The sequence below is a fragment of the Balearica regulorum genome, chromosome 12 (assembly GCF_011004875.1).
Source record: "Balearica regulorum gibbericeps isolate bBalReg1 chromosome 12, bBalReg1.pri, whole genome shotgun sequence".
Classification (NCBI taxonomy): domain Eukaryota; kingdom Metazoa; phylum Chordata; class Aves; order Gruiformes; family Gruidae; genus Balearica; species Balearica regulorum.
Window position 1 is genome coordinate 16,803,123 of NC_046195.1, and position 24,803 is coordinate 16,827,925.

A 24,803-nucleotide genomic window follows, 5' to 3' on the forward strand; every position below is an offset into this window, starting at 1 on the left:
AGATCCGCTCACCCAAAGAGGCTGTGTGACCTACTTGTTCAGTCAAAGCAGCTTTGATTTCACATATCGAAATTGCTTGAAGCAAGACCAAACCATACCTAGCAACAATTAAGAGAATCATTTAAGAAGTGGGAAACGATGAAAAGGGAAGCAAAAACCCTAAACATCCCATTCATACTGGGTGAATAGAAAAGTCTTTGCATACCTGATTTGTCAGAAATTATTCATCCAAGAAAATTTGGACCTGAACCGTAAGACAATTTTTCTTTTTTATCCTCTGATATATAAATCAGTGTCACTTTACATCTGAGCGTGGAATGTTTTGACCTATATAATATCTTAGATAGTGGAAATTCAGCTTGAAAATCTCAAAGCAAAAATGAGAAAGGATGGCACAAGCCAGTAAGATGGCATTAGCACATATAGATGCAACTTATCACTGGAAAACATCCCAACAGAAGTCAAAAGAAGAGCGCTTTGTAAATAATAGGATTAGGAAGCAGGTTGGTACTTTGTGGAGCTGGCTATACAATCAAACTGATAACAACTAGATTAATAAGGCAATTCAATCTAAACACGGTGTAGCACTAGAAAGCTTTTCAAAATCAATGCCTATCTGTGCAATTTTAATTGAGGTTGGTCTTTGCCTTTTGAAGCCAAGAGATTTGAAACTCCAGGTCGGCAAGGTATAATAAAATGGGCTGACTTTTTTTTTTTTTTTTAACATGTGCCTCTTAATTACTGCCTTCCATTTCTTAATGTTTTTCTCTTCCCAGGTGGGGGAAGTGAAGCAGTACAGAGATACTGGCTTGCCTGTGTTGGCAATGAAGTATGGCAGAGCTTGGAAAATACCGTGCTTGACTAAACTATGGGTGTTTTGAGCAGCTGGTTTGCCTGGCTGGTACCCATCGGTGGGCTGAGCTGAGCAGGATGGCTGGACAGGGTAATACACCCCGTGGTATCATATTCCCAGAGCACGTTGTCTTTGGCTGTACAAAGGGAGATTGTAGGGAAAATGTCCAGAAGTTGCAGTGTAGGACACAAAAGGCAAAAAGGCTGATGGTATTGAAGCCACAGGAGCGTTTTAGGATTCACTAAACCAGCTGAGACCTTCAGCCAAGTATCGTATCCCAGCTTCAGGCAATCTCCGTGGCTTGGAGAGAGAAACCAAGCCTGGTTCAGGGAGCAGTGTCTTTGCCAGCATCTCAAGTGCCCCCCGAGAGCATCCTGGCTGCTGCTGGCCAGCAAAGCAGTGAGCCCAGTGCCATGGAGCAAGTCACGGGAAGATGGCTAGCAGAGCCCTGCTCTCTCCTCCACCAGTGAGCCACCCCCTCCATGTTCACGTATGACAGCAGAACTTCGTGCTCTGTTTGCGTTGCAATATTTTGAAAACTTCCGCTTTTCACAGTGTGTGAGGGAGAAAGGGTTACCCCTGAAACAGCCCCTGAGGGGCTGCTCAGCAGGGGATCCGGGCAGCCGATCTCCTTCCCCACCACCTCTGCACGAGGTGAGTTGGGAGATGTGTTCTCAACTTGTCTTCCTCACATCCAGCATCTCCAGCCCCGATGCCTGCCTTAATTTCAGGAGGAGACATGCACAGACCTGTCGCTGGGGGCATGTAGAGCTGGATTGAATAGATGTATTTGAATAATACGTTGTGATGCTTCGGATTGGTCCTGTCGTAGCCACAAAACGTAGATGAGGTGGGAGCTAACAGGTCTTTTCCAGTTCCTAATTTCTGTGATTATTTTTTTTTTTCTTTCACACAGATTGTGAACCAGCACTTATTCAGGGAGCAGCATTTCTTTTTCTAAACCCTTAATCCAGTCCCTGTCTGTCTTACAGCAAGTGTGAAAGAGTGTGAATCCCATTTGGAAGGCTCCTTCAGAGAAGATGTCTCTGAAAGGATGCGTGGTTTGCACACTAATCCAGTCTGCTCCCACACCCTGCGGTGAACCCCATTAAAGTGGAGGCTTGTTAAATGCCAGTAGGCTCTAGGAATAAGCTAGTCCTGCTGTTCCCTTGATGCACCGAAAAATGAAACAGCTCACTGATTCTTAGGTTTGTCAAAGGAAAGAGGAGAGTGTCAGAGCAGGAATCGCTCTGACTTGGCCATAGATGGTCTCTGGCAGGAGGGAGGAAAGGGACAACCATGGCGGCATTTCCAAGGGTTTGATGTTATGCAGTGCTGAGGGCTGTGCTCAGCCTAACAAAGGGATTTACATCGCATCCTGCGAGTCTGAAAATCTTTTTCAATGGCACCAAACATTCACACACTCTATTTCTTTTTCATTTATGTCTAATGCATTTGGGATTTTTTCAGGACTGGTAGAAACACATGCTCCTGAGGTACATTTTCATTAAGGTATATTTCCAGGTAACAATATTTCTGCTGGAAGAGAATTTGGTTGTTTTTATGAGCATGTTCATTTGGATATCTGTGCAATGGAAACAATAAAACAGAGCAATGAGCACGTGGCTGTTCAAATGTGTCTGACTAGGAGCCCAGTTCCCACTGAGCATCACAAAGCGGGCAACTGGTTCTTTGTGACCCTTTTGAAAATAGCAAGCTAAAGCAAGAAGGGGCTCTGCAGCCAACTGGATGCAGACCAATAATACTCGTATGTATTTATGTTTAAGTGAGGATTCACAGGTCATATGAGTGGCACTGGGGCTTGATCCCACCTGTTCTTCATTATAGTATCACGTAGGTGCTGGCAACTTTGGCTGTCCATTCTCACAGGTCTTGCTCAGGCAGGTCTGGCACCCGTCCTTGTGCAGTGGTGTCAGGCCGTGGGACGGACAAGGCTGTCACTTCAGGTCTGAGCTCCAGCATGCGAATGGCTGTGGTGAGTTGGCCTCGTAGCTTCAGCCAGGTTACACCAAAGGTGGGGAGAAGGGGCTTCAGGGCGCTCATGGGATGGGAGAGGGCTGGGACGGGGCCCTGCGTATGGCCTGGGTCACTGGGAGCTGGGAGAAGGTGGGCTGTGAGGAGGTCTCCAGAAGTCATCCGGGAGTCTATTCGGTCTGGATAAAATGGAGATGTTGGGTAGTCTCAGCTGAAAGCTCGAGATAAAGACAGTGATGGGAATCCTGTGCAGATTATTCAGCTCGGTTCCCACCTGAAAAGGACAGAGAAAGTCCCTTGGCAACCTGGAGATGGAGGAGACCTTCTCTGTGCACTGCTAACACCTGACTCGTAAAAAAAAGTAGAGATGTATTTAATGCAACCTGTAGGCAGCATGCTGCTTTGATGATGGAGACCAGATGTCTTTGATGGCTGGTTAGATCGCACGGGTATTATTAATTTGGTTGGTTAGGAGCTTTTTTTCTGCAATGGTTTTACGGTGACAGTAGGGCAGCGATGACAATGGATGTGAAAAGCCCTTTGCAGGCATCAGGACATCTCCCTTCTGGATGGGGTGGGGTGTGAACCGTGCAGCAGCATCTCCATTTGGAGCCCTTCAGAGCAGGATCTCTTAACTGTTGAACAATGCTTGGCAAAGAGGAGCTGGGTTTATAAATAATGCATTTCCTTTGTCTTGCAGGAGTTCTGGAGGCAGAGGTACAATCAGATCAGCTGTGAACAGCTTACATAGCAAATCTAATAGGTTTGTAAATTAGATTTTGTGTTCATTTGTTTTTGCTGTAAGGCAGCTATTAATCTGCTTCTCCTCTTCACTGGATAGTGCTGTTCTTATTTAGCAAATGTATCTGTTTCTTTTCACTTCTGCTTTGCATTTTCTTAATCGTTTCTCCCCCTTCATCCCCCAGCTCAGTGCAATAATCATTTGCAAATAACCAAGGATCTGCAAGTTGTGGTGATTGAGAGAATGAGAAAGAGAGAGTTACTTATTGTGAAAATAAGTCAGTGACAGAGTTGCCATTTTCATAGTTTTACTATGTGCTATTGGAAGACAGATCACTGTCTTTGACATCAGAACTTCATTCGGTTTTATTGTAATGCACTTCAGTAATGTCGCTCCATTGCAGAGTCATTTCGTGGCATCGCAGCTTCATTCAGTGTCTCTCTGTGTTATTTTTACAATGATTTCATGTCAGCCCAGCATTACCAAGTAGCACAGTTGCAAAGCTTAGTGACACCACACAAGAAAGAGAGAGTGATATCATTCTGTGATGATGTCACTACCCATGATCAATACACAGAAAATGGACAAATCCCAAAAAAAAAATTGTAGTTATTCACAAAATTTCTTTACCCTGTTTCGTTTATGACTTTTGACACCTTATAAGTAAGCTTTGCAAGACACGAGGTGATATGGCAAAATGCAAGATGCAAACAAAGCCTCTGGAGAAGTACTGTACAAACACACAAGGACTCCGGCAGCCAGCATCTATAAACATGTTTCTTTGCCTTTCTGGAACATTGCGTAGTGTGAGCCACAGTGTGTCCTCGGGAGCTCCTTCCCTGGGCTGGGGATGTGCTCCTGGGAGCTGGATATTGTCTGGGATCCCAGACTGCCAGCTCTGCCCCATCTCTCACTCTTCTCCCTCCTTGGGGTTTACATGCTTTTTATAAATGTATTTATTTACAAACCATTTCCTAGCTGGAAAAAGCCCTTTGCACAGGAGAGGGAGATTCCCTTTAGCTGATAGCGAGTGTTTTGGCTGTGTATTTTTCAGAGTGCTCTGAAGTGTGAAGGGTTTTTCGGGGCTGCAGACACATGCACAGCTTCTTGATGAGATGCTTGGGTATTCTCTTTGGAGGGCGGCTGGCTGGAATCAAATATTCAGAGGCTCCCTTAATTCATGCCATTTGATGTAAATGGCACCAAAGTGCTGGGCTGATTTGCTTCTTAGAGCAGGGATTAAAAGCTGGGGTCTCCCAGTGATCATCTCCAAATGCAGCATCAGGCTGATGCCCGTCTTCCTGCTCATTTCTGGGTCTGGAGCAAGCGATATGGATGCTGAAATCCTCGTGCTCTCTTCTAACGAGGGGAAAAGTTACAAGCGAGCCAGCCTCCCTGTGTTCGGTACAGGATGCTCGTAGCCCAGTCTCACAAGCAGCACCCAGCAGCTCAGCTAAATTAATTTCTCCTTTGGGTGAAGTGAAGGTTGCACTTCTCTGATGACGATTTTAACCCGCTGCAGGAGCTGAGCTGGCTCCACTTTGGGGTGCTCGTGTGCGACCACGGCACAGCAGGCCGGCAACCTCAGCTGCCAGCGTAGGAAATGTCTTGGTGAATTTTGGGGGTTCCCTGGGGCTGCTCTGGGGTGTCTTGTCTGCGGGTGCGTGTCTGCCAGCCTGTCTTTGCGGCGCCTGCTTGTGGTTTCGTGTGCATGCATTTCAACAGCTAGATGTGTACGGTTGTGTCTTCTGTAGAGCTGTGCCTGGCTGTAAGTCTGTGTTCGTGTAAGCGAGCAGGTATTTAAGGATTTGTGTCTGTCTGCTTGGGTGTAGCAGAATACAAACAGGCTTTCAGTTCTCGTTTAGCTAATAACTACAATTTTGCTTTTCTGATGAAGTTTGAATTCGAGCAGCCAGAGCCGAAGACAGTGATTAGAAGTGCCATTGGGATGCTAACGGATCCTGTCTCTCTCCCTCTCCCTCTCTTTCTTTTCTCTAGAGCTGAAGTAGTAATAAATGACTCTTCGTCTCCAGCTGTTGTTGACAGAAGTAATGAAAGCATTAAGCACAACATTAAACCAGCCTCATCCAAATGGAGACACAACCAGACACTCTCTTTGAAGATCAGGTACTGGTAATTACCTATAGGACAAGAGACAGATTTGGTCCTCTCCAGTGCAAGCTGGCAAATTGCCTCTGTATATCATCTAAAGAAGTAGAGGAAGAAATAAAAGGCTTATCTCCTGCTGAGCTAGGCTTCATATCTGTAAGCGATCACTTGGAAATGAATTCCCAGCTGAACCGGCTGGCCTTGCAATGACAAAACAAGGAGCACTTGAGCCTCCATTTTCCACGCCAAGTGGAATTAGCGTGTGCTGGTGGTGGATCACGGAGGGGAGAAGGAAACCTTCTTCCTGGGGTGAATGCAGAGACCCCCCACTAATGGTGGGCTGACCATACTAGCCTGCCCCGGGAAGGGATGGGTGGAGAAGGAGTAGGCATTAAGATGGAGATAGCCATTTGTGAGCTCTTCCTGGAGAGCATCAGTCAGCTGGACTCGCCACAGAGCAAGGGCAGCCAGGAGGCAAGAGTTCGTCTTATGTGTGACCCAAGTTATCTCTGTACCTCACCTGATGGGGCTTTTTTCATCCCTGTCCTCAGGAAACAGATCTTGAAGTTCCTGGATGCAGAGAAGGACATTTCAGTGCTGAAGGGAACACTGAAGCCAGGGGACATCATCCACTACGTCTTTGACAGGGACAGCACCATGAACGTCTCGCAGAACCTGTATGAGCTGCTTCCCCGCACCTCACCCCTCAAGGGCAAGCAATTTCCCACCTGTGCCATCGTGGGCAACTCGGGGGTCCTGCTCAGCAGCGGCTGCGGCCCCGAGATTGATGCGCACAGCTTCGTGATAAGGTAGGGGCCCACACCCTGCCACACGATGGGGCCGGGGGGGTGTCGAGGGGTTTTGGAGCTGTGGAAAGGGGCCGGAGTCCTGATGCACGTGGTGCAGCGCAGCCTTGCAGCCCTGTGTGCGTGCGTAGAGTTCACCGATGCAAATGTCCTGCTGCGAACTCTTCTGCCCACCACCAAGTGCTCCCCCAGTGTCCTTGCAAATGCACCCTGTGCCTTCTCATGGTGCACCGTTAACCCCCCAGGGCACCATTAACCCCCAGCACCCCCAGTCCCAAGCACTCCCTCCTCTTTTCCCATATGCTTGCTCTCTTGCAAATGAATCCTGTCCTGGACTCTCCCATGAACACAAGCTCAATTCTCCCCCAAATCCCTTCTGCCCTCAAGCACTGGGTGCACCTCTTGGTGCCCTGGCACTACACTTGTGCAACATTTTTTCTGACACTCACCTGTGACCACTCCGTCCCCAGTACTGATGTCCCCGCAGATGCACTACCCCATGGACCTGCAGCAGCAGATCTTGAGCTCCACTGGGACACGCACCAAATTCGCTACAGAAGATGCTTGAAGTGGAGAGGAGGAGCGCACCTGCCCTCCCGTCGCCAACACCCATGCACATCTGTTAGCTGAGGGGCTGTAGGAGTCCGCTGATGATTTATGTATGTGCAGACATTTGCTTTCTGGCGAGTCTATTATGAAGACAGCCCAATCCATCAGCGGCTCACAGAGGCGGTCCCCGGCGTGATGTGAGAACAAGGATAATGTCACCTCTGCCCCCTGCTCAAGCCTGGCCGCTCCAGCCTGCCCGGCTGCTAGCAGCTCTGTCCTGTCCACAGGGGACAGGGTGTTATCATTTCCATCCTTAAGTGTAAGCAGAGTAAGCAAAGGGAAAAATTGCTTAGTGCACTTGTGGCAGACTTTAGGGAAGGGCTTTCATGTCAAGCAGCAAAATTGCAGGAGAAAAGCTTTCCTGGGTGTGAGGATTGGGATTTTGTGCAGCTTCTCCCCAGCCATGTATGTTAGTGCAGGTCTGGTATGGACGTGCTCTTCCCACTGTAGGTTATCTGTGCCACCACTTGAACCTGCATCTTCCTGGGGAAGGTTTGCTCCATCCAGGCAGCCTTTTCAGCAGGGTTGGCAATGACCAGCGGTGGGCTCTGTGTCCAGGATACAGCTTTGCTCTTCGGATCCAATGTATATTTTCAGCGAGTGGATCAGAAGGGCCCCATGTGCCAGTAGCTGGATTTTCTTTACACCATTCCCTTAGTCTCCCCATCTGTAAAGTAGGGAAAACAGTAATAATGGGTGATTATCAAGGCAGATGGTTAGGATGCAATTCCTGCTCGTTAAATACTGTAACTTCACTGTGAAACGCTGCAGGAGAGCACACAGAGTGCAAACACACGGGTAGCTTCTGGTGTTCACCACGCTGGGGGAGCATGTCTCTGCATCGCCCCATCAGCTGGTCCCCAGTGCAGTTACCAAGTGCCGTGGGCACGGCACGGCCACGGCTTAATGGCTGCAGATCCCCCCTCGAGGTGCTATAGGAAACCACCGTATAACGAGGGTGATTTGCTGGCAGCCTTCAGCCCTGGCATGCCACAGGAGCTCATGGCACGGGAGCCAGCAGAGAGCTCCCGGGGGACCGTGTGTGCCTGTATCCGCATGCATAGCCTCAGAGGAGGCACCAATTAATACTCCAGAAGGAGATGGTTTTTGAAGGTCACAGCTTCCAGACAGCCAAACCCTGTGGAGACCGTGTCCTGGCATCCACCTCCCGCTGGTGTCATTATCGCAGCCGGTGCCACCAGGACTGCTGTTAGCAGAGACTCACCAGGAGGAGAAAAGGGACTTGGGATAATATTACCCCAGGAAGGCTAGAATTAAGAGGCGAGCACTTTCGTTGCGTGGGAAAGGCCGTTTCATTTCAAATCTGCTGTGGCAGCAAAGATAGGAGGTTTGTTGCTATGTGTTATTTTTGAACCGCACCAGAGGAGATACCGATCCGTACAAACCCACCCACCAGCCACCAAAGTTAAGTCTGTCATTAGCATTGCCCCAGAGGAATATGCACACACATGCTGGCATGCTGAGGAATGATGACCTCATATTAAGATGGTTCCGGTCAGAGCTTCTCTAATTTATTGCAGAGAGTTGTTCTCCCTCCTCCTCCTCCTCCTCCTCCTCCTCCTCCTCCTCCTCCTCCTCCTCCCAAAAGCAAGGGTGAACGGGCACATCTGTCACTGGCCCTGGCTTTTGACATCAAACACCCCTCGTGTTTGTCACTGCCCTCTCTCACGTCCGTTGTAAAGGGCTGTTTGGTGTTTCCCCTCGCAGGTGCAATCTGGCCCCTGTCCAGGAGTACTCGCAGGACGTGGGCATGAAGACGGACCTGGTGACTATGAACCCCTCGGTCATCCAGCGGGCCTTCGAGGACTTGGTGAATGAGACTTGGAGGGAGAAGCTGCTGCAACGCCTCCACAGCCTCAACGGCAGCATCCTCTGGATCCCGGCGTTCATGGCCAAGGGGGGCAAGGAACGAGTGGAGTGGGTGAACGAGCTCATCCTGAAGCACCACATCAACGTCAGGACTGCCTACCCCTCGCTGCGCCTGCTGCATGCTGTCCGAGGGTGAGAACGTTTCTGGTGTGCTCGGAGCCAGGATTTCATGATCCTCCTGAGCTGGAGAGCAATCAGTGGGTTTGTGCTGGAGGCAAACAGCATGAGCTGTTTCTTTCTGTAGACCCTGAGAACTCCACGGGTGGTGGCTGGTCCCTAGATGAGAACTGGAGACTGCCTTGCAAGCAGGATCTCCCCACTCTGCTCTATTGAGCGTGAGGTCTTTTAGCCATGCAATATAGCGAGCCTAAGTCTTCTGGCGCTTTGCTGGTTGTCACCACAGTAACTCCCCAACCTACAGTTAGAGCTCTCCTTGGAGGGAGTGCGTGTGTGTTGTGGTTTGCAGAGCTAGTGACAAGGTTTGTCACTTTGTGCTTAAGTGGCACGTGTAAGTCTTGCACAGCTCCTCAGGTCACGCTGCTCGTGGCAGCCATGATGGGCTCAGCAGAGGACCGAGGGCTGTTCACAAGTAGCCTTCATGCTCCTCTAATGGTGCTAATTGCACTGCTCATCTTAAATGACCAGCCCAGGGAAGGAACTGATGTGGTCTGGTCCTGCTGGTCAGATAAATAGGGCCAGGCTGGGGTGAATGGACTTACTGGGAGGGAAGGAAGGGGTCTTTCTGCTCTCTCATTACAACCAGGTCTGTGGGACAACCGTGTGGTGGGGATGGGAGGGCTATAAAAGAAAGAGAGCTCCGGGGTGAGACTTGGACATGTAAATGCCTGGTAATGGGGTAGACTCTTGCTTTCTTGCTTTATTTCTTTGGTGAGAGTTGTGGTTCATTAGGCATTTAGGGAGTCTAGGCAGGTGGTGGCTTATGCTGGAGATGTTTTAGTGGTAGTAGTTGTCCTCTCTGATCTAGACCCTGTTGCTCTCCTGGGGTGGGAATTCACTTGTGCAGCTGGTGCTCCCACCTCTACGCCTTGGCATTAATATTTTTTGATCACTTTGAACACTTCTACCCCAACCCACCTCTGAGCCTGAGCCCCTCTGGTCGGTTGGTCCATGCTGGGTGGTGCTCCAGAGAGAGGGCTGTGAAGGGAGGCTCCGGGGACAGCCCAGGCAGGAGTGGAGGCTCTGGTGCCATGGTGCCAAAAGGACCACGTCTGCCCCAAGCGCCTGGTTTTGAGGCTTCCCTGGGCCGGAGAGACATCTTATAGAAAACACTGGCTTTGAGGTAATGAAAGGGAAGGAAACGATACCGCAACTCACAGAAAGGGAGGAGAGGAAGAAAAAACCCACAACCCAAATTCTGAGCTATTTCGAGCTGTAATTGACTTACTTTCATCTGTCAAAATAGAATTAAGCTCCTGTAATAAGCCCTTTAAATCAACAGGCTGCTAATCCTGTGCTGGCAACCATTCCTGGTGCCAGAAACTTCCCATAGGAAGCTTTGTGGAGGAATTGGCAAGGGCTGGGCATTGCTTTCCCATGGGAGAAGAGGAGGATGCCTCGATAAGCTCTGCTGCTGAGCTTATCTTCCAACTCGTGGCACCTTCCTGGCCCTCCCGTGCTGCAGTCCAGCCAGGCTGGCTGGCACGCTGGTTGTCCCTCTGCATCTCCCACAGAGCAGCGCTGGAGCCGTCACCGGTGGCTGGCAGGTCCTGCCTGGCTGAGGGGATGCAGGGATTTTGGGACAAGTCCAGGGGTTCAGCGCTGTCTCTCGGTGCACGGAGTGATGCACCCCTCTCCTCCATGGCTTGGAGTCGTGTCTGTCTTTTCCATGTGTTAGTGTTCCTGTGGGTTTTTATGGGGCCCCATGCAAGGAACATGGGTTTGGGCTTCTGAAAACCTGCTGGGGCTCAGAGGGATGGGACCAGTCAGACCAGCGAGTGAAGTAGCCAGTGTTGGTGGGTGTCTGGGATGGATATGGGACCAGCACGTGGTCGGACACTGGCTGCTGCTGATGACAGGCTCTAAGTACCTGGTCTGAGCTACAGCCGAGACCTCAGTCCTGTCCTTTGGGCTGGTCACTGTGCTGTGGGGCAATGAAGAAAGGTGGGTCATGGCTGCGCTGAGGCAGCGCTAATTTAATTATAACTGCAGAAGCCAGTGTTAATCCTCGTCGGGGGTTGCCCTCTAAGCCAAGGAAGCTGCTGCCTGACCTGCCCTCCTGCTTTCACACTTATCAGCAGGAAAACAAGGATGCCTGCTAATTAACGATTAATATAATTAAAACTGCAGGCCCCTCAGCTAGCTAGAACTGATGGGAGGACTTTAACACCTAACCGGTGTGTTGTGGCCTGACAAGGAGCTGTGCAGAGGGACCATCCGGGACTGTGGGGCCAAGGGCTGTGCTGTTCTGGGGGAAGGCCAGAGTCAACGTTAACCCTTTCCTCGGTGCAGCCTGCTCACGCTTGGACTTGGATGGATTTAAGAGTGATTCAGGCGGTATTGAATGAACTGGCCATAACTGAGGAGGAGGGTGAGCTGATGCTCTTGGTGTTACATAGGCAGTCTTTCAAGTACCTATAGGGTTGTCTTGACCATCTGCCCAGGGTTATTGATATGATGTAGTGTGGGATGAAGGAGTCTTTCCTCAGGTCAAACTGACCAGAATCACAAGGATTTTACATATTAAATCGTCTGTGATACTGTCTAATACTTAAGATCATCATATATTTTTGCTTATGAGCTCCTTGCTGTTAGAGGGATATGGTCTCCAACAACATCCTCTGTCTCTCCAGCTCTCTCTAAGGAACATACTGGTTTGTAGCATTACGCTTTTCTTTGACAGATCTGAGATTGTGAAACAAACAAGTTTTGTGGCAGAGAGAATCAGTAATCCACAAAGCTCCACAGAACATCCCTCTGTGCGACAGTGGGATGCAGTTGCAGAGATGTCCTGTCTTCTCCTTTGCTGAATAAAGCTACCCTTTATAATCTATCCTAAGTTGATTTGGAAATCACAAAGAAATGGGGGAAGTCTTTCAGCCAACACACTCTACTCTTTTTTTTTCTTTTTTTTTCTTCTTCCAAGGAACAGCACTTGCTACAAAGACTAATGTTATCTCAGCCAACTTCAATTTGGCTACAAAAGCTTTACCTTTTCTCTTCTTCCTTTACTTCCAGCAAAATACATTTGTGAGTTCTTGACTCCTCCTTGAACCGCAGTATATATTGTCCTGCTCTGCTTTCCCCCAGACCAGAATGCATTTCAGTGGCAATTGAGCATTTTTTCCTATAATTTTCAGTGCATTTGGGGCATTTGTGCGTTGCTAAGATAAGTAAAAAGCATTTGGTTTTGTTGTCCTTAACAGCATCATTTAAGACATCACCTTCCAAGCTGTGAGGGTGCCTTAAATGTTTGCTGGTAGCTTTTTGTGTTGATGATTCTGGATAATCTCTGCCATAGGACAGAGGCTCTTCTTACACGGTTAAACTCCCCATCTTCACTCCAGGAGGGGAGAGAGCCATCAGCATTTCGATGGAGGAGCTCAGAAGGAAGCCGAGTCACTACCTAAGGCTGAGGAGGAAAGCTGTGCCGTGGCAGGGAGCCAGCCCGCAGCGACGGTGCCATGCGTTTTGGGGATGCATGTCTCACTTTGGAGCGATTCTCTAAAATGTCTCCTGAGCAATTCATCTGGTGAGAGCAGTGCTCATCTCCTGGCTGGGAAGCAAGCAAGCCCCTTATAAGTCATCTGTTAGTGTCTCCAAAAAGCCTTGTAATCCCTATTGCCAACCAGCTTTTGTCAGAAAAATAACATGAAATGCAGGAAGCGGGGGAAAATAATTGTGTCTGGAGGTCTGACTATCACTGCTTGCAGAGAATTCATGGACACGTTTCAGTTTGCCTTGTATAATCTAGTCTAGCATTTCTCACTGTGTCCATCACGAGGGTCTCTTGGCAGTAACCAATGCTAATCCCATAAGATTTTGTTGAAGAGCTTCTTGAAAGAAAAAAAAAATCAATAAATTTTCCAGCTCCTTGGCTAGGTCTCCCGTTAGGTTTAAGATCCAAATAGCTGTGGCAGTTCGCGTGTGCTCTTCATGACAGTGATCGCCTTGCTCAGGGTCCGTAGCTTGCATAGTGCAGCTCTGCCACGTGTCCTCAGAGGTGCAACCTGGAGGGGCATAAGGTGGATTCATCTTTGCCTCAGAGGTCTCCCTGGGTCCTCACACCCAAACAACGTCTAAGCCTTGGCTGATTTTTAGCGCAATGCTGCTCAGCCACTGCCTTTCCCATCCATCAGGTGGAAACCTTCCCCTGGTCCCCCCTCGCCTCGTGTCTTGATTATGCCACATCCTTTCCAATAGTCTTGTCTTGCTGGTAGCCATGCAGGACACACGTGTGCAGATCATTCTCCTAACCTGTTGCTTTGATCGCATCATCTCGCTCTTTTGCATCCCTCTGCGGACTCCCTGTTTCTCAAGCTGCCGCTTTTCCCTTTCACAGCCCTCCCAGCTCATCTTTTCACCCTCTGTCTCGAGATCGGTTCTGCTGTTGATTAGCCAGTGTCACCAGTTGCGAGGTTTCTAAACAAGCTCCTTCATGGTTCTTCCCATATGGTTCTTAAGCTCACAGGAGCTCCTCTGAATTATCTGCCCCCAGGGACTCGTGCCTTAAAGCCCTTCCTCTCTGGTCCCACAGGCGGTTTAAGGACAGTGGTCGTGCGCTCAGGTGAGGGACGAAGATGACCAAAGTCTGTAGGGGAGAAAAAAAAATAGCTGTTCACAAATGCATGGCTGGGGTAGGATATGGGGGACTGTGAATGCCCAGCAAAACTATGGGTGAGTGGGATCAGTGGATATCCCACAAATAAATCTTTGTGCGAGCAATTATTCTCACCCCTCTGCACTTGAGCAAATGACGCACTTTGTGTCTGAGCTGTGGCGTGTCTGCCCTGGGACCCCAAGACAGTTAATTTGTTCCAGTTAACCAGGAAGAAGATTTAGGTTTTTCTTTGTCAAAAGAAGGGGAGGGGCATAGGAAGGAAAGGGGAAAGAAATAGAGTAATCCTCTTGCCAATTACTATCCTCCTCTTCCGTCTGTTTGGAAATGGTTTAACTTGTGGGTGTTGAGTACCATGTCTGTTTGAAAAGGCACTGCAGAGCTCAAGACCTGGATGAGAAAATAGCTATTTATCCATGACTCAGCATTGATTTGCTTGTGCCAAGTCACTAAAACCAGACCTAAGCCACACGGTACAGATCTAGTCTGAGTATAGAGGCTTGATTTGGTGTTTGGGCTTTGCCCAGCTTTGGGATAAAGCCCAACTCTGACTCCAGATCCATCTTTTGGAGTCTGCGTTAGCATGGATCTCGATGGGGACCTGCCTTCCTACCCGTCCAGCGCAGACTTCATCACTGTCCGTGGCTCTCAGCTGTTTTGGTGCAGGTGACAGAGGGGACTGGATACGTGGCCAGAAAAGGGCTGGGAGAAGCTGGATGGGGTATAGTGGTTGTTCCCTGGGAACACTTCATCTCCATCCACCCAGCAGCTGGGATACGTGCTGTGCCCTGCCAGGTCCTGTCGTCGCCTGCACCACCGGGAGTGCGGAGCATCCTCAGGGCGCTCGCTCTGATTATCTGTAGCTGGTTTTTCATGAGTAGTAATGGGAGCACGATGTGTGTGGCAGACTGATAATGTGCTTCTGACAGTCGAGGACTAGCACCTCCGCAACAGCTTGTGTTTGTATCGCACTTTTATGAATAAGCCGTTTTAAAAGGGTCTGAAATTGCATTATTTCAGCTATTCTGATTTGTATCACTAAATAATGCAGCTGATACTGGTGAAACTTGATTTCTTCATTGACCTGGGTTTCTTTTATTCATTTCATCAGGGCAATGGATTTTCTGTTCATTTTATTCTGCAGGTTAACCCTTACCTGGAGGGTACAAGTTACCGTAGGGTTTTCTTGGACGCATCGGGAGGTGATGGCTAAGCACAGAGCAGGACCCTGCCCTCACTAGTAGTCCTGGAACACTGTCTGCAGAGAGCAGTTTTGCGCTTAGTGTTTCAGCCCAAATCAAGGCCAGGCTCTGCTCCTCGAATTCGGTGATGCTGGGGGAGGATGAGCACTGTCAGCGTTGTGGGCTGCGTGCTCCAGATGTGCGATGTGGAGGCTGCCACCTTTCCTGGCTCAGGCGGGAGCTGCGGCTTCCTAGGGGCAGTTTCAGAGCATTTTGCCTCCGGAAGGATTCCCACTGGGCTTTAAGGTCCGAATACAGCAGTCATTTCCCCTGTGGCTGCCGTGCTGCCCCCTCGCAGGAGGCATACACCGATGGCGAGGCAGCCGCAGCAGTGCTATGCAGTTCTGCTTAGGAGACGTCTTAAGTTTCTTGGAAACCTTTTGGGATATTGATGTTGCTGAGGAGCAACCACAACCACATACCAACTAGCAGGAGACTCTCTGAAGCCTCTGTCCTTGGCTACCATCAAGTATTAGTTCCAGTAGGTGCTCGGGCTTGTGTCTAGGCTGCGTCCTTACAAAAGATGGCCTTGAAGATCCGATGGCATTTTCCATCTGTCACTGTCATGGTCCAAAACAAGAGCCGTCTCGGACAATTTTTGCCTGACAGCATCACGGTTCCTGTTCATAGCTGCATCCCGCTCAGGCACCAGCCTGTCTCTGTAGCTGCTTCCACCCCTGAGGGTTTATTTACAGAAATGACACAGCACTAGCTTTTGAAGGAGGTCCATGCTGTGAGAACGGCTCTGAGAAAGGAGGTATTGGGTTTCAGGACTGCTCTTTGCTCTTCTCTTTTAATTGCTGTCTCTTTCCATAAAATGTTGTAGTTAATAGTTATGGTGATTGGTGTAGCCAATTTGAAAAATAATTACTGCCTGCTTCAAGATTATCTTTCCTCCTAATTAAAATCCCGGACCTCACATATTAAAGGTGCGCTGTTGACACAGCATCCCATGTGCGCCCAGACAACCTCATTTGGATTTACAGAATTAATTAGGTTTTATTTCCATCCCCAGCTGTTCTCTTCTGCACCAGGAATGCGTCCACTGTCTCAGTTGACCAGTGGTGGAGAGATAAAAGGGAGATCTTCCTGCATATCCCCCACACTCCCATCACAAACCAGTCTTTAAAAAGTATTCCCCAGACCTCACCGGAAGATTCCCACTGTCACTGTCCAGGAAACAAATTGCAAGTGCTGTGGCACAGCCTATGTTGTGGTTTGGGCGTTATATATTACCTGTGTCATCTGTGTGGGTGTGCTGGGACAGCCTGGAGTCCATCACCCCCTCCCAAACCTGCATCCAGCAGCGAGAATTTATGGTGCTGTAGGAGCGAGGTTTGTCAGCCTTCTCATTTTCCCAATGTTGTGCCCACAATAGAAGGAAATATGGATAAAAGAGCCAGGTTTTTAATTTTTATTGTAAGAAACTGGATTGTCTTTGTTCTGTACCCCAATATTTTTGAGTGAGTGCTCACGAACTGCCTGTGCTGAGGTGGACACACCGAGTTGGTTTTGGTAGGGCTGCTTTTGGGTGCTGATTGCACACGCTTGTTGGTCTTAGTCAGGTTGTTTGTGCATGCTAGGTTGCAGAGGATGACGTGCTTCTGTAGGGTGCATCTGTCTTTGACCCAGGTCATTTTCGTCACCATTAATATGCTTAAAACATTGCTGATTGCATTAATGTCTTGCACCTTCATGCACAGGTCACTTCATCATGCTATCAAGGTCGTTGTACATTCATACAGTTTTTACAGACTCTTAGCAAAACCCAAAAGTTAATATTTGGGCAGGCCAGGAGGTCACCACTATCTTTCTGTGCTCCAGCTGGTAAATTGATAAAAAGAGAGTTTTAAGGCTAAAGCAACTGTGGGACAAACCCAATTGGTGGTGTCTTCCCCCAAAACCTGTCAAGTCATGATGTGACTTGACAGTTCTTCCGAGGTGGTTTCCCTGCTGCATGAAGGATACCCTAATAAACGGTTGTGATGATAACCTCCCATTTCTCCTCGCATGCCAGGGGTGTGATGGGCTTACCCTTAAAGTAATCAAGGAGTCTGTTTTATGGCTACCTGTGGGAGAAGATTGCCTTGGCACTGCAGCAAACTTTGATGTGTCCCCATAGCACAACCTGTAGGGCTGGGCAAGCCCAGAAAATGCCCATGCTCTGCCTCTAAGGTACTGGTTCTCACCAGTTCTTTCCCCAGTTCCTTGCTGCTATTTCATTCTGGATGCCAAGGAGATGAGTTGGGCAAAGAGGACCTCCCCAAAGCATCATACTTGTCCTTGGCTAAAGCTGCACTTGGACACTCCTGGGGTGTGGAACCCCAATAAACCCTGCCGTGCCCTTCTTGCACACACCAAGGTGGTCACTCTGCTTCCAGAATTTGATTCACCAGAAAAGTCAATTTTTTCTCTTATCTGAGTGAGAAGAAGCTAGTACGTTTTGTGCCTTGGTTGCTAAATTTTAATGGTTTTCATGAAAAGCTAATTTGCAGGATTAAGGCTCAGGTCTCCCAAGGGTTCCTGCTGTCTGAGCACCAGACCCTCAGGAGCCCGGCGGAACGTGCGAATGAGGAGCAAGACACTTCCCGTGGCTCCGCGTGCGCCAGCGGGACCCGGCTCAGGATCCCAAACCTCTGGGTGAGAGCACAGAAATGCCACGTGCTCTGCTCCGCTTCCGCATGCTTTTTATCCAAAGCGCTGCCAGTCGCTCACCTGAACCCAGGCCCTTTGAAATACCTGTTTTAAATAATCCAAGGGCTGGAATGGGCTGCGGCACAGCGGGATGCACGGCATCAGATGTGCTGGGGAGGAGGGAGTGCACCCCGGAGGGGTACATCTTCTACCTCCCCCAGACCTTTCTCTTTCTGATTTTGCTCCTCTGACAGTGTTTTTTTCTGCTGAGCAAACCAGATAAATTGCCTGTGCAATAAACACTGGAAACATCTTCTTACAGGATGTTGATGCTGCAATAACTTTTATCAGCAGCCCGAAATACAGCTGCTGATACTGTTTCTGCTCATGTATCACTACGGGGTGCCTCCGTCCCCTGTTCTTTTTGTCATCCCTCATAAAAACTAACGCACTTTTCAGCAGCGAGCACAGCTGACCTCCGTATCGCATATTATATATTGCGGTATGCCATATTGTGTGTCTCATGGACCGATGTTGCAGAGTGTGGTGATTTATTTTGGTCCGGGATCGCAGTAGCAATCGCCGGGTGTAACGGGAACACAGCAGTGTGCTTTCACTCTTTCAGCCTGGTGACCCTTTATTCCAAGGCAAACGTTTTTACAGCCCTGTTGTGTTTACTGTCAGAGTAAAAAATCTTCATTCATCAATGAAAATCATCAGCTTGTGTGTGCGAGAGTGTGTCTGCTTTGAGGGGTTGCTGGAGTCTACTTGACATGTGGATGGTTTGGTCAGTGGTATTGATCTCCCAGGTTGATTGGAAGCTAATTGTAGGCTGAAGTACTGAAGGCCACCATTGCAAGCAATTTGTTTTTCATAAAGGATTGCTGAGGCATGAGATGCTTCAATGCCATAGCAACAAGTGTGATGTAACCGCCAGACAGAGAGCAGGAGGATGGTTATTCATGAAGCAATCCTGAGAGAGGCTTTTTCTTGGCATGGAGAATTCTTCTGCTAGTCAGAAACCTCTCACTTTGAATCACCAATATATCTCAGTCAGAGGCTGGAGAGGGAAAATGCGCGAGACACGAGCTTCGTGCGCGGCGGGGGGATAACACGCTTTCCTCTACCCTCCCTTTGCAGGTACTGGCTAACGAACAAGGTGCACATCAAGCGACCCACCACCGGCCTCCTCATGTACACCTTAGCCACTCGCTTCTGCAACCAGATCTATCTCTATGGCTTCTGGCCCTTTCCCCTGGACCAGAACCAGAACCCGGTCAAGTACCACTACTACGACAGCCTGAAGTATGGCTACACCTCGCAGGCCAGCCCACACACCATGCCCTTGGAGTTCAAAGCCTTAAAGACGCTGCACCAGCAAGGAGCCTTGAAGCTGACTGTGGGGGAGTGCGATGGGGCCACGTAGGCTGGTCCCCGGCCGCGTTCCTGCACAGCCACGGGAGGGAAGGGGAGGGGTGGAAAGGACGAGTGGCGCCTGGTGGGGTTGGTTGTCTTTGTTAACGCGCAGAACAGCGACACAAATATATATACGTGGTACCTATATATATTGACCTGAGTATTATAACTGTTTGGTGTTCACCAAGGAAGGGGCAGGAGAGATGCGGGAGCATCTGGTGTGACTGGCCTGGGCGAGACCCCTTGCCGTGGGCTTGCTGGGCTCGGAAGGGCGTTCGACCTACGTCCGAAAGGTGTGAAGGTGGCCTTGGTTTTTGAGGGTATGTTAGGTGATGGGTAAACGTTAAGCCGTTTGTCGTGACTGGTCTGAGGTTGGTAGTTAGTTTGTTTGGCCAAGGACGCCGGCGCTCTGCAGCGAGGCACGTTCTTGGCCCCGTGCTCGTGGCGGGGAGGGGAAGGGGCAGGGAGCGGGGTGGGCAGGGAAGGTTTGTTGGCGGCTCTCACAGCCGAGGGACTGCCCGCGGCACTGAGCAGGACCCGTCTCCTGCCCGGCAGGGACCGGTGCCCAGCAGAGTCACACACAGATCCATCCGAAACACGGACCACCGGGCTGAGCGCAGCCTCTGGAGAGGCGAGGGAGAACCCTCCTGGGCTGTAGCTTGATTTTCAGGAGGTGGTGGGGAGCTGTGCTAAGCTGATCCTGGTGACATTTGCTTGGAGAGGAGATGTGAGGGCCTCCAGAGAACAGGCACATGGGCATTGAGCTGGGCAGACGGTGAGGAGGATGCTGAACATGTATTTTTCTCTTCCTTTCCTAAGGAGGAAAGATGCTGGAACGTGGCAGGAAGGAGGTTTGCTGCCGCAAACCGGCACCATTAGTATTAAGTGTTTTACTGTGCCACAGTGGAAGACACTCAACATCTGTCAGTGCTCGTGAAAACCATAAGTACATCCAGCTCTTAATTCCCAAATGCTACCTGCTAAGCAGCCTGCCTTTTCTTCCCCTCCAAAAATAACTGCTGAAATATTGGTGATAGGCCTGAGACCCAGCCAAGCAGAAAGACCGCAGGACTTCAAGGGACTTTGTCAAGTCTAAATAATTTATTTTCACTTTCTCCTCAAAGAACCAGCATACAGCGCTGTACTCCTGAAGTCCCGCTCTGTCCTTTCTTTCAAGCTCCAATTAGCTCTTACTCTGAACAGTTAAATAGGGTATCAGATGGATCTTGATGGGATGCTTGCCTAGTGATGAATGTCAAATCTTTGCCAATTGACTTTTTTTTTCAGAGAGAACCCAAAATACAAAGACATTTTTATAACCACGTTTGCTTTTCTCCTAAATTTTGGGGTTTTTTTGAGGGAAGCAACTAGATTGGTCTGATTAGCCTGCTTAATTTTCTGCTTCTATAACCCACTCTATTTGTGTCCTAAGTAGCGCTTGGTGCCAAAATGCAGGTGAGTCTGGGGTTCAGTGAGTGCAGTTCAGGTTTAATCTGTGGGAGACAAATAACGCTACAGAGGCTGGAGTGCTTTCACGGCTGGGTTCCGTCACCTTTGTGCCTCCTCCTACTGCCCTGGTTTTTTTAAGTTAAAAAGTGTACAGTTTGGGGCTGAAATACTTCATGTTGTCTCTTTAAAAACTGAGTGCTTCAAGCGGTAAAAGGAAAAACTCGCTTTTGTGTTTTGGGATGTAGAAGCTACTGTACCTGTAGGAGCCTCCAGCTTGCTAATTAGTGTCAGATGAAGATGCTAAGATTAAGGTTTAAGCAACATTAGCGTGGATAAACGTGGGCTAATCTGCCACCAAGGGCATGTTTCTTTCCAACTCCAGAAAATTATTTCTTTTATGTATTTTTTTTAAACATGGATTTTTTTTTTGTTTAATTTTTACTTGAGTTTAGTTGCACTATAAAGCTAAACCTGGCTGTGAACCTCAGCTTAAGCTGTTGGGGTTTCCCAAGATAGGAGGAGAAAAAAAGAGTAAAACTGCAAGATGGAAGTAGTCTGCAATCCCGAGGAGCTTCCCGTGATTCAGGAGTGGTTGTTAAAGCCAGATAATTCCCTGGTTTGTCCCCAGCGCGGAGGAGGGACAGACTAGAGATTAAGCCGCAGGGACTGCTAAAGCCAACTTTGTATTGAGGGGCCTGGGCCACGGTACTGATTGCTGTTAGCAAACCTTCTTTTTAAATAAAAATATAAGAAATGAAACAAATGTACATGGTTTTTATTTTTATTTTTTATTTTCATTGATTTTTATTTTTTATTTTCAGTGACTAGAAGGGTGAGAAGGGAGGCAAGACCACGAAATGCCATGCCAATTAGATGGGGATGCCTTGTAGCCTTCTCTGCCAGTAAAGGAGCGGGGAAGGCTGGGCTTATTTGCCCATCTGGGGTGGGTGTCAGTGCTCTGCGAAGGGGACGTCAGAAGCCACCAGCATGTCCTCGCTGTTGCCTACAGGGATTATTGAGCTGAATCTGACAGCAGCACAACGGGGTGTGCTGGGGGGAGTGAAAAGGGGAAGCGAGAAGGGATTTCTGGTGCCCTTGAAGTAGTTTCTGGATCAAAGCACAGGCAAGTTATAGGCAAATTATTCAGGGGGATAAAATTGCTGGTGATGTTTCTGTTCCCAGAATGGGTCCTGCTCACCACTGTTTTAAAAATGCATTAAACCAAGAGTAAGACCCTGCAGCTATTGAGATCAATGGCTGAGCTCCCATTTCACTTCACTGCCACGTGGGTTAGTCCCTGCTGAGTTTCTACGCACAAAAAAAACCATCTAGAAATTTCCCCTTGCTTTAGCGGGCTGCGTCAAGTCCTCCAGTCTGGTTCTCTGAGCAGCTCCTCAGATTGGAAATGTACTTTTATCGTCTCTGTTTCCAGCAAGTAGCTGGGACCTGGCTCCACCAAGCCCCAGCCCCTGCAACTTGGCAAGCTGTAAACCCCGTGTGCTGTTTATGAGCAGCGGGAGCGGAGTTTGGGGTTCACCTTCTGCCCCGCACAGGGACCAGCGCTGCTTGCAGTAGGTGGATGCTATTTGGGCTATTTTGGGGCAGCTGCCAGCCGTTGAGCAGCCGCAGGGCTGCGGCAAGGCAGCCGCCAGATGCTATGGGGACCCGACGGCCGCACCAGGCTGCTGCTTGATGAATTTCTTCATGCCCAATTAAGGCTTTCCTGTCGTCAAGAGTGAAACAAAAAAAGAGTATTGATGCTATTCAGGCAGGGATGCAGGTGCATGTGTTGCACCGTGAATGTACTTAACTGCCCTGAACGACAGCGGCAGCTCCCGTTGGTCTTTGCGCCTTCCAGCAGCGAGGCCAGCCCAAGCTGGCGATGCTGGTGGCTTTGGGATGGGAAACTCCCTCTCATGGGTTAGAGACATTTCTGCCAAAAGGCCTTTGGATGGTACCAAGTGACCTGAATTTGTAAATTAGGGGCAAACTTGAGTCTCCACCTGGCTAAGCCCAGAGATTGGGGCTGTGTTTCCCAGTGTGGCTTTTCGGAGCAATGGTCTAGTGCGTGCTTCTGGCCAAACCCTCTTCCTCGCCGTGTGCCTCTGGTGCATTTTCCCCTTACAATAGCTTGGGGGTAAGGGTCTTGTCTTGCCTGCTCAGCTGCGCCATGGCCAGAAGCGCAGGTGCCTGAATTGCTTTTCTTCTAAATCGTGGTTCGCTTGGTTACACGCCAGGGTTTCGGATCTGCCGTGTGCTGCTTTGTGCCCCCAGGCTGACAGCCACGATACCTCACTGCACCCTCTGACGCTGCCGAGCGTCGCGGTGAGCTCACATCGCTCCTGGTTTCCTCTCCCCTTGATTACTCCAGTGATTTTGGTCCCTGTTGAATGAAGCTTGAGGAGCAACCCTGTGGTTACAGCCCTGTCCGGGCTGAACGAGGATCCTTCAGACACGAAGTTTAATTCGGCTCTCGCCACGCTCGTTGCTCTGTGTTTGCCGCAGAGCCGTGCAGAAGAGGAATCAACTAGCGCAGCACTTTTGTTCTTCCTATAAAATTATATACATAAATAGTGATGTGGCTGTTGCTCTACTGGGGAAAATCTTGCCCGCGTCTTACACTGGCACGGAGTACGGCTCCTCTGGCCAAGCTTGCAGAGTCCGCAGGCTCCGTGCTGCCAAGGTCCTCCATAATTAATGCCTGCTCTGCCTTATTTAAAGCTGACTTGGGGGAGCTGCAGCGGCTCCTCTGAACGGCGGTGTGGGACCCCGGCTGCCTCCCGCACTCCCCAGCCCCTCGCCTGGGCAGGGCTGGCTGGGGCATGACATCCATCCCCGCTGCTCAGCGAGCGGGACGGAGGAGGGACGAGCCCCTTCCCTAAATGCTTCATCAGCCAGGGCTCGGTGCAGGGTCAATAACCAATCCTCTGCTTCCATTGCAGCCCAGATAATCAGTGAAAAAAGTGCAAATAGTCCTTGTGCATCAAATTACAATCTTTTTTTTAAAGTTTTTTCAAGCTGCCTGAGGGATTTTTTAAGTGCTAAAGGAACAGCTGAATCTTTTTTTTTTTTTTTTGAGATACCAGTCTCGCAAACCAGAACGATACAATATTTTGTTTTGAAGGTGTGATGAAAATTGTTTTCATTTTTACGTTGCATTTTGGATACTGCTTGGCAATAACGCTGAACATTGTGGTCTTCAGTCAGTCTCACTTAAATGACACAAATGGTTTCGGTTGATCCCAATATGAATTCTTTTTTAATTTTGTGCAAAATAGTCTCAAAAAAGGTTGCGCCATCTACAAATCTTGATACATAGATTTTATTTTTTTTAACCACCGGTCCTTTTAAAAATTTAAACAATCTAATTTCCTACTAGAGAGGCTTGAAACTATGGAAATTAAAGCTTAAAGCTTTCAGAGACCCACAGAGGACAGCAGGGAATCGGTTTGCTACGCAGTGCCCCTCAACATCAGGAGGTGAAACCAGGCACATAACCACGGTGTCCATGCCTTGTTAAACCACACACTTTTTAAGCTCTTTTAGTGTTTTGGTTGCCTTGCTTTTTAGGTTTCTCACATTTATGAGTGGTTTATTAACACATATTTTCACCTTTAAATGTTAGTCTATTGCCCTTGGCAGCAGACAGGGGAATTTCACTTTTGACCGCATCAAACTCTTTCTAGCCTTCCTTTTCTCCACTTCTACTGAATCTTATTTTTCCCTGTGAAAACAACGGAGCACCCAAAAGCTGGCACGTCTCCTCTGCAACTCCAGTACCATCATGGGATGGCTCGTGTCCAAGCTCCACATTGGGTTATCTCCTCGCTGTGGATACTAGAGCTCTCCCAGCTTAAGCTCCAGGTTGGAGGGGCCACCACCAGTGAAGAATGGACTACTTTTAGCTTATTTCTGCCCCCCCCCCCCAGACAGCTGCATGTCACCCATGTATGCAAAGAAATGACTGAGAAAGACCTTGGACAGAGGTCTGAATGGTAACCAAAAAAAAAAAAAAAAATCATTATCCTCTCAAGAGGGTGGACTTCTGTCCTGGTATTAGCAACATCAAGGCATTCAGCAATAAGCTGCTTTTCCAGCTGGGAATAACTCCTGTTCGGCTTCATCAAACCTAGCCTGATGCACGAGCAAAGCTGTCACATGCCAATTACATTCACAATCCAGCTGAAGGCAGATGTATTTCGCTGCTTAACATCATCTCCAAGCAAATCTACAAGTGCTTTTACAAGAATCACAGTCAGCACCC

At 49.0% G+C, this 24,803-nt stretch overlaps 1 protein-coding gene across 1 annotated transcript in view; it reads left to right on the top strand.

Annotated features, from left to right (window-relative positions):
• The window catches only part of ST8SIA2 (ST8 alpha-N-acetyl-neuraminide alpha-2,8-sialyltransferase 2), a 32,767-nt gene extending 11,474 nt beyond the window's left edge, over nucleotides 1–21,293 (top strand). Inside the window, exons 2-6 of the mRNA XM_075764606.1 lie at nucleotides 3,549–3,611; nucleotides 5,589–5,717; nucleotides 6,251–6,508; nucleotides 8,843–9,136; nucleotides 18,815–21,293. Coding sequence (XP_075620721.1) covers nucleotides 3,549–3,611; nucleotides 5,589–5,717; nucleotides 6,251–6,508; nucleotides 8,843–9,136; nucleotides 18,815–19,100 — 1,030 coding nt within the window. The 3' untranslated portion in view covers nucleotides 19,101–21,293. The remainder of the gene's footprint in view (nucleotides 1–3,548; nucleotides 3,612–5,588; nucleotides 5,718–6,250; nucleotides 6,509–8,842; nucleotides 9,137–18,814) is intronic.
• Nucleotides 21,294–24,803: the final 3,510 nt, after the last annotated feature.